The 21937-nt window shown below is 33.8% G+C and overlaps 1 protein-coding gene across 14 annotated transcripts in view; it reads right to left on the bottom strand.

Moving 5' to 3' along the window:
• The window catches only part of ABI1 (abl interactor 1), a 116241-nt gene that overhangs the window by 52946 nt on the left and 41358 nt on the right, over positions 1 to 21937 (bottom strand). For all 14 annotated transcript variants that reach the window (XM_079106510.1, XM_079106519.1, XM_079106516.1 and 11 more), the window contains exon 2: positions 16668 to 16835. In XM_079106510.1, the coding sequence (XP_078962636.1) occupies positions 16668 to 16835 (168 nt within the window). The remainder of the gene's footprint in view (positions 1 to 16667; positions 16836 to 21937) is intronic.

Raw genomic sequence — 21937 nt, 5'->3', positions numbered from 1 at the left:
TAAAAACCAAAAAATGAAATGTGTTTTTAACCAAGAGAACTATTTGAGAAATAAGTTGTCATAATTAATATACTTATTTATGTCTTAGAAGTTTTTAAACACTGCTGGCAAATGTAAAAAAAATTTCAATCAGAAATAATCTTCATGAAAAATTTTAGCAAAATAAATTGTTCCTGACTGGGAAAAATTCCTATGATATGTGTATTTTGTTGGTCTCTAACAAAATATTTTGAGGGATGTTCTGTCTTCATATATGTGCCAAGTTTTTTTAACGAGTTTCCTCTAACTTTAAAGATTATCATAGATTCTCACGCCTAAAAACTAAAAAAAGATTTAGAATCTAAGCACTAAAGTTTAAAAACAAAAACAACAGGAGTGTTTTTTAAACAGGAAACTATTATCTTTAAAAAGTCATCTTTAATGTGTCTTCTAAATCTAATCCTGAGGAAATAATAAAAATATTCATTCCAGGACACATTCTACAAAATAACTGGCCTATACATTTTCAAAAGTAGCTGGGTCAGGTGAAGTAAAAGGAAGACTGAAGAACTGTTACAGATTGAAGGCAACTAAGGAGACATGATACCTAAATGCTTCTAAACTGGATGCTTCTCCTATGAAGATACTGGAACAATTGACAAACTTGAAGGGAATCTGAGGATTAGACATCAATATTCATTACCAACTTTGACCACTGTATTGTGGTTATGCAATAGAATGTATCTAATTTTTAAAAATACAGCCCATAGTATTCAGGTATTAATGGGAGCATCATACCAACAAATTATTCTCAAACTGTTCAAAGCAAAAACCTTTGTCTTGTTCTTGCACATTCAAAACATGCACACTCAAAACTGCTCCCCTGGAAAGTGTTTTAAGTCACAAAGTATTATTTTTATTATCAAGTCATAAAAATGAGTATAGACCTACTTTTATTTTATTTTATTTTATTGGTACCAGGGATTGAGCACAGGGGCACTTAACCACTGCGCCCCATCCCCAGACCTTTTTGGTATTTTATTTAGAGAAGGGTCTCATGGAGTTGCTTAGGGCCTTGCTAAATTTCTGAGGCTGGCTTTGAACTAGCAATCCCCTGCCTCAGCTTCTCCAGTTGCTGGGATGCAACACCATGCCAGACAAGTACAAACCTTTCTGAGCACAAATTCAGGAGTACTTAGTAAACAATGTTACCTCAATATGAGGAGGAAAATAGTAAAGTAAGATCTCTAAAGAGGATACAATGATTTTTCATCAACTGCAATTAGCAAAGGATGTACCCTTCCAAAACTATAACCCTGAAGTCTGCAGCATGATTCTCCAAAGAGATGCTATGGTCTTCCACTTTAACTTCATTTCCTTTTATTGGTTGAATAAATATATTTATGCATACATGCCAGATGCTGGGAATACAGACAGCAATGTCCGTTACAAACCCCCTACAGTTAGCAGATATTGAATAAATGGACAGAAAACTATATAATTCAAATAATAAATATTATGAAGGAAAAGTATAGGATATTGTAAAAACAACAGAGTACTCTAATAATATGTATGCAGGAGACAAGGGGAAATTAGGAAAATCACTGTTAAACAAGGTAGACTAAAATCTAAGAAATGTATGAGCACCAGGTAAAATGTCTTTCATAATAGATGCCAAGCTATTGACATGATTTCTCTCTCAGCTCATAACCCTAATTTCAAATCAACTCCTTCATAGAATCACAATGTATAATACAAGAAACAAATAGCACTGCCCTCCCTAAAGTAGGAAAAGAGCACTTTCCAGTTAAACCAGCTGGACCTCTTATTTACTTAAGTAAAGTGGAAAAAGGGCAATTGTTTGACAGGAAGTAGTATTATTTGTATTATTACAAATAATAGATGGTGGACTATATTAGTCACATTTCTAATCAGAAAGCAATAAAATATTCAAATTAGAATCATTCACGAGAATTTATGTACAAAGGAACTAAAGGACTGGTGAAAGGTGGAGAATGGAAGGGAAGATTCAGGAACTAGTGCTAAAAGGAACGAAATATCTAAATCCAAAATGATAAGGGGTAGGAGAAATTCCTAGAATTTCGAAGAAAAAGTCATATAAAGAAGGCTACCTTGATGGAAGTTGTGATCTCTCTAGGGACACAGCCAACCCATGGTAATTTCACAGGGAAGAAACAAAGAACACTAACACTCTGAGGCTTTCCTTCCTTACTGCTTCTGATCTGCCTTTATTACACACTGACTGAACTCTGAAGCCTGAAGTCACAGACACTCACTAACATAATCCATCAAGTAAGCTTCCATGGTAAAGACCAAGGCAGAGAGAATAAAGAACAGATCAAGATGATCAAACAGAAGTTATTTGTCATATACGGGTTATGTACAAAAGTAACTAAGAAAGATTCAGCTTTCTAGGACTTAGGAAAAGGTTTTCATGTGGCAGAGACAATTAAGCTGAAGCCTGAAGAATGTGAAGGAGTAAAAGCAGAAAGTGGAGGCAGATATTCCAAGTCTTCAAAGGGAAGAGCAACCACAAAGGTGCTCTTCCATGACCAGTACATTAGGATGCTTAAAACAGAGTATGAAGCAGAAAGGGAAATGGATTGACATGACATCACAATGTATAAGTGAATGTGGGTTTTTAAAAATTGTAACAGGCACAGAGTTTTTGTTTTTGTTTTACAAGGTAGAAGTTAATTCACTCTCCTATTTCTTGGATGAACAGCTCTTAACTGGTCATTTCACAAGAATGGCAAGACAGAATGGGAGTGTAGAGAACAATGCAAACATTGCTAATACTTAATTACAAACTTAAAACTACTTCTTCTACTATTTATTTGTTTTTGTGTTTGCTCTTTGTTTTTGTTTGTAGTGGTGCTAGGGACTTAACCCAGGGCCTTATGTATGTTACACAAGCACTCTACCACAAGCTACATCCCCAGGCTTACCCATTGATTAGATTCCCTGCACTTTATGACTTTTCCAGGTCACTTTTTGTGACCACCTTGAGCAATCTATTTTGAACCAAATAATTGGTAATTCAAATTTTACAATAGGGTACACCCATTTTGCTTTGAAATGGAGAACATTCTAAAATCAAAATTAATGCCAGGTGTGGAGGTGTAATGCCAGTGATTTGGGAGACTTAGGTAGGAAGACCACAAGTACAAGGCCAGCCTCAGCAACTTAGCAAGGCTCTCAGCAACTTAGACCGTGTCTCAAAATAAATAAAAAGAACTGGGGATGTAGTTCAGTAGTAAAGCACTCCTGGGTTCAATCCCCAGAATTAAAAAATTAAAATTAAAATTAACATCTATGCCCTATTTGCAAAGGACTAAAGATCTTCTAAAAGTGCCATATTGATAACTCAAAGGCTTGAGGATCCACTCCCTGAGAGATAGTGCCTGAAGAAGGCACTAGGGTTTAATGACACATAAAACAGATCATTATTAAACTTGCTATCATTAAACTTATCTCTAAAGAAAGGAAAGAAATTAAATAAGTAATCACATAAACATGATTAGAAATTTGTTATGTGCAACAAATAAAAGCAACAAGGATGAGGTTAAAAAATACTATCAGATTTAGAACAAAGATATGATTGATGACTTCTTAAAAAACTAAATCCCATGAATGGAAGGAAAATGAAGTCAAATCACAATGAGCTGGGGCATGTATATTTTCAGGAAGAAGATGCCATGAGGTAGTATATTCAAGAACTTGGGTTAGAAATGCAAGAGAAAAAAGGCAGTATTATCAAACTCAAGAGAGAAAAGGCAGTATCTCAAAAGACAGGAAAGCTCATTTTAAGACAGGAGAACATGAATGTGTTTAAACAATGACTGGGGCACAAGAGAGATTAAATAGAAGACGGTGAAAGGCCAAGAGAGACTAACTGTAAGAGAAAGAAGGGATGGTACATTTAATAATAATGCCACCACTTTATCTTCAGGCGTTAGGCTAAATGTTTTCCATGCAATTCCTCATTGAATCACTAAGGTCAGCATTTTTGTTCCAATTTTACATATGAGAAAACTCAGATTTATTTAACAACCCTACATGTAATTTGAACAAATCGAACAAATCACATAATGGCAGAACTAGGATCCAAACACAGATCTTACATGAAGTGTACCACATCGTTAACACCTTACTCATTCAACAAATACTTACAAACTACTTTTAAGTGCCAGCTACTAGGTATTGAGGATACATAGATAAATAAAATATGACCCTTACCTATAAAGAATGAGGTAGGGAACACATATCCAAAATCAAATTAGAGAGGTATAGTTCAAAAGAGAAAGCCAGTTACCTTGAGCTGACCAGTGAAGACTCCAGATGGTACCCTGTTCCAGGTAAAATATACATTATGGAAAATGTATAAATTCACATGCTGTGTTTAGAACACTTCAAGATGTTGACCACAGCAGAAATATGATGAGAGTTGGAAAAAACCAGCTCAAAGAGCCTTTTATACCACACTAAGGAATCTGAACTTTGTTTTAGGAAGTGAAAGAATTATTTCCAGACTTTGATAAAGATCAGGTTACTATGAAGACACAGAAACAAATTAGGAGGTCTTAGCTGCAATTTGGTGAATGGACAACCAAAGAATCTGATATCTGGAAAGAAGACTCCCTAACTAGCTTCTATAACCTGGCTGTAAAAAAAAAAACCCAAAGTCTTAAAAAAAAATAAAAAGGTAGTTTTTATTGTGATAAGAAAAATCCCTCATTATACTATTAACTAAGGTTCAATAAAGAAATGGTTTAGTCCAAACTTTGTAATCAATGGGAGGGAGACTGAAGGTTTGCTTTCTCAACTCCATAATAGATTATTTAAGACTATAAGGAAGCTTGTGTGATTCATCTCTCCAAAAAGCATATTGAACAGAAGCAGAATAACCTGGTGTTTACCTTGAACGCAAGGAACAGTCTCCAATTTCTAAGATAGCATCTTTAATTCAAGCCTCAAATCAGTCTGCCATCTGATGTTTTAGGAAGACTGGTATTTGCTTTATTTCTGCTAAGCATGTTGCTCTGACTCAGGAACTGTATCATTCCAGCACCAAGCAGATAAAAGAAGCAGGGAAGAAGCAAAAGAATACTATCTTCCCCTTTAACATAATGCAAGCCATCATGCATCATCAATGAAATAAAATCACAGGGACAAAAAATATAATTTAGAACTTTAGATTTATTTTTCCAAACTAGCCTGTAGGTACATATGTCATTCCCAACATTATACCCTAGTCACTGGGGAAAAGTGGCAAATGTCTTGTCTAATGCCATTACTTCAGACTAGAATTTATACTCCCATGTCAACATGTCAATGCACAGGCATTTAAAAAAAACTTTCTAAAATTTTTTAAAATTTTCTTTATTTGTGCAAACTTTGTCAATTCAAATATCACTCTCTCAGTGCCACCCAAACTATATGCCCATAGCACTTCTGTCTCTCTATCACAGTGTCTATTAACTACTTCCCTGTATTGTATTTAATAGTACACAAACCAACCTCTCCCAAATGTAATTTTTAAACCAATACTTATGGAATGCTTAGTCTGTGCCAGCTAGAGTGCTAGGTTCTAGAATTTAAAAAATTCAATAATGATATGCCTAACATGTGTAAGGCCCTGGGTTTAAGTCCCAGTACTGGTGGGGCATGGAGCAGGGACATGAAACAACCTCTGTCTTTCAAAACTTGTCACGTACAGGAAAAAACACCAATGCATAATAAATGTACCATGTGGTATGAGTTTGAAGTGCTAAGGAAGTATAAATAACTTCAATGCATGTTATAAAACCGGCTCATTCAATCTTCATTCCAACCTCCCTACCACCTTCCCCAAAGTACCTTTTTGTTCTGTACAAGCTAACAAGCTAAAAAAGCTAAAATCAACATTGTCCAATTATTCTTACCACTAGGCCTTTGGATATAATTTCTAATCTAGCAATAAAATACTTTTACAGAATACAGAAAATAAAAGTGAGTTGTAGATCTATTACTACTCCCTTCACATTATTTTCTAATGACAAGCTACTAAGTAGAGAAGTAAGATTTTTTTCCCCAAAGTATTGCTCCAGGAGCCCATTCCCTGGATAAGCAGCAGCACTGAAGACTGGATTCCAAGTTCCGATGCCCGGATTGATGAGATTTCTAAGAACAGGTAGAGGCAGTTCAGGCACCTTGATTTGAAATCCATGAATCGGGTTCTTAAAAGTCAGTAGTACCAGTGGCACCATAGGTGTTAATGGCTTCCACAGTAGATCAGTATGAGTTCTAGGACTTATTCATGGAGACCTAATTCATACTTTAAATGGCTAGAATGGTTTCTGTTTCCTGGACTTTGAATCACCTATTAACTACACAAGTAACAGCTTACAGGGGAAGAAGTAACAACAAAAGAAAGTGAGAAATACCATTGTAAGAAAGACTAGCCTACTGTAAGGCGTAGGTTAGACCTTAGATATGTGAGAAAAATACTGAAGAATGAGACTAGATTCAATATCTTGAAATCTTTCTTTGATCATAAAACATTTTAAGCTCCTGAATCTAGGACTGATCAAAGGAACAGTTATATGTCCAAATGGGGGGAAAAAATCTTTCATAGTACACTATATAATGAAAAAAATATAATATAAAACAATAAAATACTTTCATCTCAACTTTGATATTCAACACCTTTGAGTATTTGTCATGTTTTCCTGTTTCTTCAGAGGAACAGTAATTTTAGATTGCATTTTATATACAGTAAATAATACCTTATAGAAATTCTAGACCTTGTTATGGTCTTCTAGAAAGTATAGTAAACTTACATCGATTTAAATTCCAAACTTTCGGGCTGGAGCTGGAGCTCAGCAGTAAAGCCCTTGCCTAGCATGTGTGAGGCACTGGAGGTTCAATCCTCGGCACCACATTAAAAAAAAAAGAAGAAGAAGAAGAAGGTATTGTGTCCATCTACAACTAAAACATATGCACATACACTTAATATATATAAACATATATATATATATAAAAAATAAATTCCAAACTTTCTAAGATGGGTAGAAACTAACACCTGCTTCCCATCGAAGAGAACAATATTTTCTAGTCTCTTCCAGCTTCTAGTAACTACTAACAAACCTTGACTGATGCTCACATCATTCCAACCTCTGCTCCTGTTTTTGTATCTCTTTCTGATCTTTTGTGTCAGATCCTCCTCTACCTCCCTTTTATCAGGACATCTGTTATTACATTTATGGTTCACTATATAATCCAGGATAATCTCATCTTAAAATCTTTAATTTTTATCTGCAAAGCCCCTTCTGCTATACAAGGTAACATCCACATTTCCAAATATCAGGACCTGGATATTTCTGGGGGCTATTACTCAGTCTATCAAAGCATGGTTCATCTTAGAAATATCAGACATATACATAAATCAAAGGAGTACGGAACAGTGCAGTTAATGTATTTTTCAAGGTAAACTGACCAATCATGTTAGCACTACTGAATGCTGCTAGCCATTGGACACTAATTCAACATAGTATGCTTTTTTCATTTAGGATGACATTCATTAACCTACATATCTTTCTGCCAATATTGAAGATTCTGGTAAAAAGTTTATATCCATAATAGTTGACAAAAAGTATAAAAGCAATGAGCTAAAGATAAAAGTGCTGAGTTAGTCTGGCAGGACTGTCATAAAAAAGTATGATAGATGTGGTGACTGAACAAAAATTTATTTTCTCAGAATTCTAGAGGCTACAAGTCCAGCATATCACCAAGGTTAAATTTGGCTAACATCCTCTCTTCTTGGCTTACAGATGGCCATTTTCTATTTTTTGCCTTCATAAGGACTTTCCTCTGTGTGTGTTTATACCCTAATCTCCTCATTTTATAAAGATACCAGTCATACTGGATTAGGACCACCCAAGTAACCTCATTGTAACCTGTCTCTTTAAAGACCCTATTTCCACTGACTGCTTCTAAGCTAATAGGGGTTAGGCCTTCAACAAATGAATTTGGGAGAAGAAGGGCAATTTAGTAACAAGTGTGAAAGAAGAATAACATACTTGATTTTAAAATTCTTGAAATATGGGCTGGGGTTGTGGCTCGGTGGTAGAGTGCTTGCCTAGCGTGTGTGAGGCACTGGGTTCGATTCTCAGCACCACATTAAATAAATAAGAAATAAATAAATAAAGGTCCTTCAACAACTAAAAAAAGAGCCCCCTGCTCTTGAAAAAAAAAAAAAAAATCTTGAAATACTTTTAGTACACTGGTTAAGGAAACCTAAGATAAATATTAGCAAGCCATTAGGGATAAGTAGAAGTCCCTTGATTTTATAGACAAGGGCACCAAAAATATCACTAAAGTAAGGATAGACCAAAAATTCAACAAAGAGCCAACTGAAACTATCGGTAGAAACATATTAATTTGGGCGCTTTTTAAATATGGTAACATTTTAGATTACGTAGAGGGAAATGAGGGAGGGTGGGTGTGGGGTATGAAAGATGGTGGAATGAGACAGACATTTTTATCCTATGTATATGTATGATTACATGAGTGGTGTGAATCTACATTGTGGTACAAACATAAAAACAAAAAGTTGTACCCCATTCGTGTAAAGTGAATCAAATGCAGTCTGTAAAAATAAAAAAAAAAACAACCCTAAAAATAAAATATGGTAACGTGTGGACTTGTTAGCTCAGTGGTGGTAGTACATGCTTAGTATGCATGAGGCCCTGGGTTCCAATACCAGTACTATCAAAACAAACAAACATGTATGTCAGTATATGAAATTGGAAACATGAAATGTCCATAGGGAAATATGAAATAGCCATAGGGAATAAACTATAATAACCACATATAGCAATGGTTCTCAACTGTGGTCTAAAGATTCCTAGAGTCCCTAGATAGTTCTCAACTTCTCCAACTATCTGTGTGAGGCCAAACTTTCTTCATGTAATTCAACCAAACAATAAATCACAACAGAATGAATACAGAAGCAGACTTCATAATCTAATTTTCTTCTATTAAACATAAGATATTTGCAGAAATTAAAAAACAATGCTTTCTCACAAAATCTGTTTTTCGTAAGTTATTTTGCATTAAAATGTCAACTGTATTAACTTGATGAGTTTATCTTATTGTTAAATGAGCTAGCAAATATGTTTAAATTCTTGTTTGAATTTTTGATAAATATTGGAAGGTCTACCCACATAATCCAAAGCCCTTTCAGATGCTCAACAATTTAACATGTAATAAGATCCTAAGAACAAAACATTTGAGAACCCAGAACATTGATTTGGTTAGTTAGCTCTTTCAATCTAGCTATACAGTGCCTATAAATGACTAGGTTTGCCTACATAAAACTAAATGGTCCCCTAAGAGTTGCACTTACTTCAAGAGTTCATTATGTAAGGTTTTTACTCACCCACTACAGAAACAGGGGATGGGCAATTCACCTCATTCCTAAATACAGGAGACTGCAATTACAATAAGAAGGCATTGTGGTACAGAAGAGAAACCCAATGAGTCATCTGTAAGTTAAAGTGATCAGTTTTTTATTTTATTTATCCTAGTTATCTACAACTTAAAGCAGATTTGTTATTTCTCTGGGTGTCAGTGTTATGAATCATAAAAAAGTTAGAGGATAAACAAAATGATCTAAAGTTGCCAGGTGGAGTAATACCAGCCACTCTGGAGGCTGAGGCAGAAGGATCTCAAATTCAAGGAAAGCCTGGGCAACTTAATGAAACCCTTCCACAACATAAAAAGTGAAAGCTGGGAAAATAACTCAGTGGTCAAGCGCTCCTGGGTTCAATCCCCAATATGGCAAAAACAAAACAAACAAAAAAAGACCTAATGTTCCTATGGTTCTGAATTCCATGACTTGAGAAAAACTTAAAATTCCAAATGGAAAAGGAAATCATCATGGATATTGATAATCATTCTACAGAGCAAAAGACTAATTATAATAAAGTTAAGAAGTGGGTGATTTGGAAATTTTTAAATATTGACAGGTTTTCTCTTAATATTACTTTCTATATTTTAGATTATAAAGCAAAATTTTAACTAAAAGCATGCCTCCTTGCAGGCACGGCAAGACAGAAATAAATTTCTTATAAATCCCTGAGAGATTCAAAACAAATTTCTTTCACTACAATGAGTTCATTCAAGTAATAACTGAAGAACAATAATTTGGAGCAGCAAGGAAATGCTCTTTCTACCTCCCCAATGGAAAATATATGCTCAAGGCTGGGATGTAGCTCATGGGTATAGTGCTTGCCTGGTATACACAGAACCTGTATTCAATTCCCAGCACCACAAAAGAATATATACCCCACAAAAGCTCATTTCTAAGTGAATTTAGCCAATTAGATTTAAGTTATGTTTAAGAGTCCCAAGTATTTCAAAATAATTTACAAATAAAATGCTTCATTTCCTCCCTTTGAACTTTTTCCCATTACTCTCAGTAAGTCAACTGATAGGAGCTATATTTTTAAATCTATTGAAAACCTCTCCAATTATATGAATTAAAATATCTTCCACAGCATGATAACTGAATTTGGTAAGCTTTAATAGACTCAGTAGAGTACAGAAAACATGCATAATTAAAGGGAGAAAATAATTTTAAATGTTTTGTTACTGAAGAAATATGTACAGGCAGTCCTTGCTCTGCAGAGTTCTGATATGCATGAATCTTAGTCAGACACATTAGTTAAATAACACTAGCTCCCCAACAATGTAGTTCAGAATTCAGTTACCACAAGAACCTTTAATTCCATAAAGTACAAATGTTACTATTAGTTATTCAGCCCACAAATCATCACATAAATATCAGATGAGCAAGGTGACAGTGACCAATCATGTCACTGTCTCAAAGTTTAATTAGTGAAATTATATTTCTATCATTTGGTTCATCCACAGACTGCAAAGTATGTAATTGTCCCAATGATAAGCCACTGTGACATTTTTCAAAAAGAGATACTGGCCAACAGATGAAACTGCAGCAAAAACATGAAAAGTGATAATGCTACAAAGGGAAATTCAAAGAGACTGTAAATGGGCTTGTAGTAGTAGTTTGTAAGAATGTTGACATTGTTGTCACTTGAGAGACTCTATAAATATAGAGGAACACTGTGAAGGTGAACATGACATACATAAACAAAGCGGTTGAGATAAAAAAGTGATGCTATTACAGATAAAGTGATGCTTCCATAGTAACGAAACTCTTGGAGATACTTCACAACACTGAAAGCCCAACGGACAAAATATTGAGAGCTGACCCACACTTAGCAGTACAACAATTCACAAGGCACAGAAAAGATGTTTGCTTCATAATAAAACTTAACTATACAGTTAGAAGGTGGCTTAACTGGTTAATTTTTATAATCTCCAACAACCATGTAAACTAATGACTGCTGGTACACTAAACGTACAGTGATTCTCTGCTTATAATCCATGCATAAGTCATCACCTGTCGGGCGCACTGCCCACCTGTAATCCCATGGCTCATGAGGTTGAAGCAGGAGCATCACAAGTTCAAACCAGACTCAAAAACTTATAAAACCCTCAACAACTCAGCTGAGATCCTGTCTCTAAATAAAATATAAAAAGGGTTGGGGATGGTGGCTCAATGGTTAAGCATCCTTGGGTTCAATCCTTGGTACCAAAAAAATAATCAACCAAAACCTTAGGTTCTATTATAATTTTCCTAAGTATCTTTCACAGAAGGATTTATTTTAACACAGTAAATATTTACTGCAAACCAATCATTTGCCAGGCATTGTATAAGTCCTCAAGATCCAGGAGGAATCACTTTATAAAAATAGATTTTGTTCTACACAGAGGATCATTTTAGCAAAATTCTAGTCTACATCAATTTTGTTCTAAAATCCAAAAGAGAAGCTATCGCAAAATCTAAAAATAATACAGTAGCTGCTGAAAAAAATTAAACACAGAATTATTTATGAACTAGCAATTCCACTTCCTCCTGGGTATAAAGAATTAAAAGCAGGGTCTTCAAGATATTTGTACTCAGGTTCATAATTGTATTATCCACAAGAGTCAAAAGGTAGAAACAACTCAAGTGTTCATAGATACATAAATAAAAAAAATGCAATATATACACAGACTGAAATATTCTCTCTAAAAAGAAAGGAAATTCTGATATACAGTACAATGTGGATGATGAACCTTGAGGACATTATGCTAAGTAAAAACAAGCCTGTCATAAGTACTCTGTGATTCTACTTATGGGAGGTACTTAGAAAAGTCAAATTCATAGAGACAGAAAGTAGAATTGTATTTGTCAAGGGTTGTTGGGGTACAGATTTTAGTTGGGGAAATAAAAATAGTTCTGAAGATGGATGATGGTGATGGATGTGCAACAATGTGCATGTACCTAATGCCACTGAACTGTAACACTTAAAAATGGTCAAAATGATAAATTTTATGTTCTGTGTATTTTAGCTATAACAATAAAAGGGAAGGGGGAAAGCACAAGTCTCTTTCAGACATATAAAATGAAAAGAATTCACTACCACCAGACTAGCATAACACTAAATATTAAAGGATAACAGAGGAATAAAGGCCACCAGAACTCTGAGCTATAAAATAATTTCCAATAGTTAAAAGGACTTAAATCATATATTTTCCAATAAGAAATGGTATCTATGGTTAAATATAAACTAAGGCTAAATCTCTTTGAAACTGGTTTCTTAAAAGCATAAAAATAAGAACAAAACATTGCAGGGTTTTAAGACATACTTAGAAGGAAAATGCAAAACACCAACAGCACAAAGGCAAGAGAGAAGTGGAATAAACTATTGCAAGGTCTTAACAGACTGCTTCTCAGAGTCTATCTTCAAGTGACAAGTTAAAGATGATTATCAGGAAGACTTAAGGCAAGAAGAAACAAATGGGGCGGGTGGATCTTTTCTTAATGATAAAGGGGTCAGTTCATCAAGAGGATATAACAAGTCCAGGGAAGTCATCTAATAAAATCATATACACATAACAAAAAATGATGAAAATCAGAGAGAAACAGCCCAATCCAAAATTTCAGTTGGCAATATCGTATTTTTCTCAACTAATAAAACAAGTAGAAGCAGTAAAAATACAGAAGAATTGAATAATATTATCAACCAACTTGACCTAATGAGAGTTACAAACACAAACAATTCATACAATTACATCAAAATACACATTATTTTCAAAATACACATTGTTTTCAAATACATACAAAACATTTATCAAAACAGACCATATTCTTTGGTACAGAACAATTCTTGGTAAATTTGAAAGGATGAAATCATATGAAATATTATTCACAATAGAAATCAACCTAAGAGTCCATGAATGGATTAAAAAATATATAGGGTATATGTGTGTGTGTGTGTGCAATATGTGTTGAATACTATTCATCCTTAAAAAAGAAAATAAATATTTTTTTTCTTTCCTCATAAAAGAAGGAAATCTTGAGCTCTGCAACAATGGATAAACCTGGAGGACTCGATAAGCAAAATAAGCTAGGCACAGAAAGACAAACACTGAATAAGCTTACTTTTTTAGATACAAAATTTTAAAAAGTCAAGTTCATAGAAGCAGAAGTAGAATGGTAGTTACTAGAGACTGGGAGGTAAAGGAAAGCAAACCTGATCAAAGGATTCAAAGTTTCAGTTATACAGAATGAATAAATCTTGGAGATCTAATCTACACCAGGATGACTACAGTTAAAAAAAAAAAAAAAAGTATTGTTTACTTGAAATTTACTATAACAGTAGATCTTAAATATTCTTACCATACCCAAAAAAAGGTGATGAATATATTAATTAGCTTGAGAGTGGGTAATAATTACACAATATGTACTTATGTCAAAATACCATATTGCACACCCTACTCTACCCTAATAAATTTGGCAAAAAAAAACCCTAATTATTTAATGTTAAAAAATACAAAGCATAATTTTCTGACTATACAGATTTAAATTAGAAACCAGTAGCAGTGGGCTAGGGTTGTGGTTCAATGGTAGAGCGTTTGCCTAGCACATGTGAGATACTGGGTTCGATCCTCAGTACCAATCAAATAAATAAAGATATTGTGTCCATCTACAACTAAAAAAATTTTTTAAATAAAAATTTAAAAGAGAAAAAAAAAGAAATCAATAGCAGAAATATCCTTGCAAAACCCAAAATCAAAGTATTTGGAAACTAAATAACACCTTTCCAAATAGCCTCTGTGTCAGAAAGAAATCAAAAAGCAGAATTATAAAATTAATCCCAAGGTGAACAAATGAAATTTAAAAGATCAGAATGAAAATCAATGCAATAGCAAAAACAATATAGAAAATTAATAAAACCAAAAGCTATTTTTGAGATCAATGAAATTGATGAACCAGCCATATTATTAACAAGTTAAAAAAAGACACCAATTACCAATATCAAGAATGAGTAATATTACATCATGACAGATTCTATAGATATTAAAAGGACAGAGGATTGTTATAAATAGCTTTATGGAAACAGATCCAACAAATTAAGTGAAATGACTAAATTCCAAGAAAGACAGAAAGCTTACTCAAGGAGAAGCTTGTATTTATATTAAATAGATATATTTATGTATTTAGTAGATACATTTTCTTTATCTATTAAAGAAATTAAATATGTAGTAGTTTAAAAACCTTTCCACTGAGAAAACTCCAGGTCCACATGGAATACTGCCCAACGGAGCCTATAAAACCAGCATTCACTAACACCAAACCATCACGAAATAAAAAAAAAATTATAACCTATAACCCTCAAGAGCCCAAACTCCTAACAAAGCAAAAACTCCTAACAAATTTCTAACAAATTAAGCCTAATAATCTGTGAAACTGATAATACATTACAGTAAACTGGGGTTTACCCCAGAAAAGAAAGAACAGTTTAACATTAAAATTAGCAAAATGAAAAACAAAAACAATGTAATTCACCATATTAACAGACTTTTTAGAAGTATAGTCCATTCAACAGAGCCCAAAAAGCATCTGACAAAATCCAGGATCTATCGTAAGAACATTATCTGTTCCTGGTAAGAGCAACCTATGACTCTATGGCATAACCACTTTGAAAAACAATTTAGCAGTTTCTTACAGACAGACACCTACCATATGAACTATCTACTCAGAAATATTTACTCAAAAGAAACAAAACCATTTGACCATACAAAGCTCTATACACAAATGTTCATAGGAGTTTCATTTTTAAGAGCCAGAACATGAAAATAATCCAGATTTCAAATAACATGTGAATATACAAAATGAGCAACAATACAAATCACTTAGCAATAAAAAAGGAATGAACTCTTTATACACAAAATGGATGAATTTCAAAGAAACCATTCATGTGAAACAAAACAGAAAAGGGGCGGGGGTACATATCGTATGATTCTCTTTATATAAAATTCCAGAAAATGTAAACTAATCTATAATGACAAAAAGTCTGAGGATGGGGTGAAAGGGAGAGATGGAGGAATTACAAAAAAAATCTGTGTATGATCTTGATTGTGTTGATCATCTCAAGGGTATATATGTATGTCAGAATATATTAAAAACTGTAAACTTTAATTTAATTACGTGCAATTTATTTTACCTCAAGCTATTCAAAGAATGGCAAGAGTTGCACATAAATGTACTTGATGCCACTGAAGTACACATTTAAAAATGAGTTAAATGCCAAGCATGGTGGTACATGCCTATAATTCTAGTTACTCAGGAGGCTGAGGCAGGAAGATCACAAGTTCAGCCTGCACAACTGAGCAAGACCCTGTCTCAAAATAAAATAAAAAGGATTGGGGATGTAGTTCAGTGGCACAGCACTGGCCTAGCATGTGCAAGGTCCTGGTTCAATCCTCAGTACCAGAAAAACAAAACAAAACAAAAAAGATTTAATTGGTCATTTTTATGTTTTATTTTAGGACAACTTTTTTTAAAGGTCTTTAAAAAAAGTAGGTTATTGAATTTAAAACTGAAGCTAAAAGTAATAACGACTACAGTCAGTAAGAAGATAAAGAATTCATATTTCAAAAAATTAATATTTCCAGGCTGTCCACCATCATCACCACATTTTGTCTGTGGTGAACCACAAACACAACTGTAGTTCCAATAGATTGGAACAGAACTGAAAGACTCCTATCACCTAGTGATGTTTCAACATCCTAGGATAATGCATAACTCATGTGTTTTGAGGTGATATAAATTTAAACATATCTACTGTGCTGCCAGTTATCGAAGAGGATAGCATATGTAATTATGTACATATTATACTTCATAGTGATATGAAACAATTATGTTAATAGCGTATTTACTGTACTCTATCAGTATGTTGGAATGTACTACTTTTGTTTATTAAAAAAAAAAAAAAAAAGTTTATGTATAACAGTATGCCATGGTATACCAGCAGCAGCAACCTCACACAACTTGTGTTTGCTGCCCTTGATGGCATCAAGAGGCCACATCAAGTGACTGACTTAGACCGTCTAGGTGTGTATGGCACAGTCTACAATGTTCACAGAATAAATCACTTAATAACAGATTTCTTGTAATATATAACTGTCATTAAGCAATGTACAATGGTACTCCTTAGACATAAGCTGTCATTTGAGTAAATGTAAATATAAAGGTGTTTACAAGCTGTTACCTGTGAGATATGATTGATGGAAGACTCCATTCTCCGAAGCTGAGAGGCCTGGATGTCCAATAACTGGAGTACATTGTTGGCCAATGCATTTATTTGATAAGCAACACTAGCTAGAGATTGGGTTGTATACGCTTTGGTCTCTTCTAAAGCTTTTCTCTTGTCTGTAGCCTGAAATAAAAACAAAAACAATCAATATTTACTTAAGTTAACATTCATTATGCGTTTATTCTATAGAAAAAGTTAAAACTTTTAATTTAAAAAAGCCCAATTCAATCAAAAAAATCATTGCACCAATATGATTTTAGTCTTGGAATATTGAATTAGGCCAACTGACAGAAAACTGTTTTTTTTTAAAATACAGACCTTGTAATCCCACAACATTGCTAAATTCACTTATTAGCTTTTGGTGATTCCTTAGGATATTCTACGCAATCATGCTGTCTTTAAATAAAAACAATTTTATTTATTCTCAATCTGTGTATCTTAGTTTCTTTTTCGTGCTCCCCTACACTGACTGGGGACTCTAGTATAATACTGAATAAAAGTAGCTGCTCCCCACAAGAGGGAACACATTGTCTTTTAGCATTAAAACACAGAACAAAGGTTCTCCACAAATGCTCTTTTAGAGGCTATGGAAGTACCCTACTATTCTTAGTCTGTTTACAAAGTGAGGCAGACCTAATCTGGAGTAAAGTTATTTTCACTGTTATAGAGTTTCATCTATCTATTTTTTACTTTTCAGTGTACGTATCATACACATAGTGTTTCCTAAAAGAGTGGAAAAGAATGCCTGTGTTGAACTAAAGTCTGTTTTTCCTTTCCTCTCAGGAACAAGTACATTTTATTTCTCCACTTCCTTTACTGTATGATCATGTAACAAAGAAGCACCAATAAAATCTTAGTTGGAAATGGTGCCACTTCCAGGCCTGAACATAAAAACCTCCCATGCAAGTTCCAAGGTAATAAAGTGTATTTGTATAAAAACAATAAAGTTGTGTTTAGCAGAAACCAGTATTTTATAATGCCTCCATTTTTAAATTTGAAGTAATTAAAATTAGATAAAATTTTAAATTTTACTTTCTCAGTCTTGCCACATGTAGACTAAATTACCTTATTGGGGGCTACAGTTCTACTCACAGTTAATTTCCTCTAAGAACTATGAATTTGAAAGTTAAATCTACACACAAATTAACCACTTCCACTTGTTTCGAGTTTGTAAGTTTGGTATCCAACAAGACTTGGTCTTCCTCCCCTAGTTATTTTCATCATATAACCACCAAACAGTATCTTCCAAAGGTCACACAAAACTGATGATAAAATAAAAGACAAATAGCCAGCATTTCTCCAAGGAACAAAAACAGACATTGTTAATTGTAGCAGTCTTCACTGCAAAGTCTAAATACTCTTAATTAACTGCTGGAGTTGACATGTGATAAGAAACCCATTTGCCATTCCTGTCTTACACCATTGATGAAGTTTGCTTAATGGAATAAAGCATTTGGTTTTAAAAGAAGTTAGTTGTTTTAAATAGTTAACCTTAAAAAATAAAACAATGTAACCAAGGCTAAACAGGAAATTCCTTAGATAATTAACTTCATGAACATCTCATACATATAATTAACTCTCTTCTTTCTCCTCTACCTATGGGAATTAAGTTTTACTAAGTCAGGATCTGAGCTGAAGTAGAGCATCTTTTCAAGTAAAATCTGCCTTTCTCAGTCCTTTTCTCACCCCAGAAGGTGACTACACAGGCAAAGTAATCTCTTCTTTTTCACTGCCTAAAACAGAAATTTCTAGCTATAATCAATCACTCTCTCTCTCACACCTACACATAACTGCCTTTCCTCTCACTCTCTCATCCTTCACCTATTGTTAAAGGAAAAAAATCTTTAAAAACCATCCTCCTTCTCTTTATTATATGTAAATACCTGATCCCCCAAAGAGAAAAAGAGACCATTCTTGTCTTGACTGTCATTAAAAAGTAACACAATTTAGGGACAGGGATGGGGCTCAGTGTTGATGTGCTTGCCTGAGGCCCTGGGTTTGATCCCCAGCACAGAAAAGGAGAAAAAAAAAAAAAAGAGGAGAAGGGGAAAAAGGGAAAGAATAAGAAAGTAACAATTTAAATGGCACATACTTTTCAATTTTTTTCTTGTTTCTGACTTTTAATGCATTAAATGTGGACATAATGAAAATAAGAGAAAAACATAAAGGCAAATGAAAAGATGTATCATGGTTCTATCATTCAAATAGACCATGCTAACATTTTCTTCAAGTCATTATAGTACATGTATGTATGCATGTAAAAAATATACCACAATTATATATCCTTTTTCATTTAACAATGTACCATAAGCCTTTCCACACATAATGTTTTCCCCTAGCATCTACTCTCCTTATTGTACTTCCCCTTTTAATCAAACTTCTCTTTTTTTTTTTTTTTTGGTACCAGGGACTGAACTTGGGCACTCAACCACTGAGCCACATCCCTTGCACAATTTTGCATTTTATTTAGAGACAGGGTCTCACTGACTTGCTCTGGGCCTCACTAAGTTGCTCAGGCAAGTTTTGAATCTGCAGTTCTCATGCCTCAGTTTCCTGAGCTGCTGGGATTACAGGTGTGCACCACTGTGCCTGGCTCTCATTTGATTTTAGTTGGGGTATCAATGATTTCGGCATAGTTAAAAATAAGTTCAAGTACACCTTACTCTAAATTATCAAACAAGAGATAGTAAAATTTCAAGATGTAGGACTTGAGAAGGTAATATACACAATTATAAATATCGCCTTCTGTTTCCCTGCATAAGTACAGTATAATATATAAAAGTATAAAGGATAACCTTATGTGCTTGTCCTTCAACTTCAATAAACATCCTAGTTTTATGAATTCATATTTTACTTAGTTTATAATGTTTGCAAAGATTTATATCTAAAAGCCATTAAAATTTTAGTTTCACTGAATTCCTTGTAAACTCTGCTTTAATACAGATATGGTTATATTACAGAAAATACCAAACAACAGTCGTTTTGTTCTAGCTCTCACCTTAAATCTTACTTTTTGAAATACTAGTGCTGTTGATTTATTAAAAGTACTTACTGATTTATTTTTATGTTTAACAAAACTAATCATTTTCTTTCAACTCCTTACCAGTTATTTTATTTGCTTAATTTAAGTTTCAAGTACAACCTACCAGATAACTTTAAGAGTATCATTTCTGAGTTAGTATCATTTCTAAGTTTTTTCTAAAATGTCATGTCTCTCATATCTTTTATCTTCTCTATTCCAAACCTAAACTCAAGTTTCTCCAACTTCCAAAACTGTTTTATTTCATTCTGTATGATCCAAGAGCCAAAGACTGTACACAGCTGTTAATAATCATGTCCATTTCATCTCCTTAAATATAGAACATGCCCAAACACACCTTTCCCTCCCCTCCTTTCAAAATGCAGACATTATTTTAGAAATGTAGCCACGTGTCATGCAGCAAGTCCCATAATCTGGATTTATCTGATGTTTCCTAATGGTTATATTCAAATTAAACATAGTGGCCAGAATACTGTAAATAATACTATGAACTCCCACCACAGGTGATACAGCTTTTAAAATAACACTTATTTTCATTATTCTCTGCCGAGTTGCCAAAAACAATTTCTGCACATTTTGATGCTGGTACTTTCTTGATTTTGCCAGAAGATGTAAAACAAAACAAAAATAAAAATCTAAGACAAAAACCAGAACTCTATTCTTTCTTCAAATGGTCTTTAAATATTTATTGGTAGAGGTTCCAAAACTCCAGCTGAGCCACCAGGAAAACAAACAAATTTGCACAAACATAAAGCATGGAAACTATGCTATGACTCCTGCCTCACCAAAAGCTTCTTAAGACCATCATTAATTATAAAATCCATCCCAATTTCAGAGCTATTAAGTAGGGTAGAAAGTTATAAGGAAGTTCTGAGAATTGACAAAATACAAGTATATAAAAAACACTTCTTGGCCTAATGGACTCTTTAAAAAGTATAATAATACAAATAAAAATAATGTAAAATTTCAAGTATTGGAATTTCCAGGAGAAGAGTTTTAAACACTATAAGTTATAGAAAAACATCTACTTTGCTAAAGGCCAACATAAGGCCTTGGTTGGTTTCAGAGCTGAAAAAACCTCCCAGGAAAAATCCATAATCAATTTTGAGGAGAAGGATCAGAAGAAGAAGAGTATACAGGTCAAGTGCTAGTACACTACCAACAACAAACCTGTTAAGTACAAATCATAGGATTAGAGTATATGTATATTCAAATGCCCAGGTACCACTGAAAGGATCTAAATTTTCTCCAACAGAATTCTCATTCTAATAAAAGTGAAAATAAAAAGAAATCCTTCCAGGTTATGGCAAGTATCCAGTCAAAACAATAAATCTTTTGCATACAATTCAGGTTGAGACCTTATAAACTTTAACACACCATCTTTCCACCCCCTCCTACTTAAGCAACAGCTAACATGTCCGGGAGCTCTTTCACTCACAGCAACATCTAAAGGAAGTCTCTGCTGCCTGCTGTGTCTGATGGACAGGAATGGGAGTTGAGGCACACTCTTCTGCTACTGGAGAGCTAACACAAAATAATTAACGGGGTTACTACATTTATTATGTAAAATTGCAAATTCAACTGTAATGTAGGGTACATTTTTAAAACCTTCACAAGTTAATTTACATACCCAGGGCATTTCCAATAAGTAGATATATTTGGTTCTGAAATTTAAAGTTTTTCCATAATTATAGTCTAAGTAAAATGATACTTTTCCCAAACTAATTCTTTAATCGTCCTGTGCCATACAGACTTACCCATTTCAAAAACAGGCTTAAGGCACAATCCAGGAAAACCCAGGTACAGAAAGAGCAACTATATTTAAACACATAGTTTAACACACACTTAAGGATTACTGACTGAAAATATCTCATAATCAGCACAAGATACTTGCTTTCCTTTCATTTACTCCTTACATGTTAACTAATTACCTTGTACAACTTAATTTCTTCTGAAAAGAAATTAAATTGCAAGAGCCATGATGACCAACAGTATAGCGTGGGCAAATACTTTCATATAATACTGGGGAGTACAAGCAGACAATGTTTCACACTTTTTTAAAAAATGCACTGATTTTCCAATCAATTTATCCCAAAAGAAATAAAAGGCCAAACTATGTTTAAAAATGTTTAAATCATCTCTGGTTATAACAACAACAACAACAAGAAAAAAAAAAAAAAGAAAC

This window comes from Sciurus vulgaris, assembly GCF_902686455.1.
Source record: "Sciurus vulgaris genome assembly, chromosome: 12".
In the NCBI taxonomy this organism is placed as follows: domain Eukaryota; kingdom Metazoa; phylum Chordata; class Mammalia; order Rodentia; family Sciuridae; genus Sciurus; species Sciurus vulgaris.
Note: the sequence above shows the minus strand (reverse complement) of the source record. Positions and strands in the feature narration are given on the sequence as shown.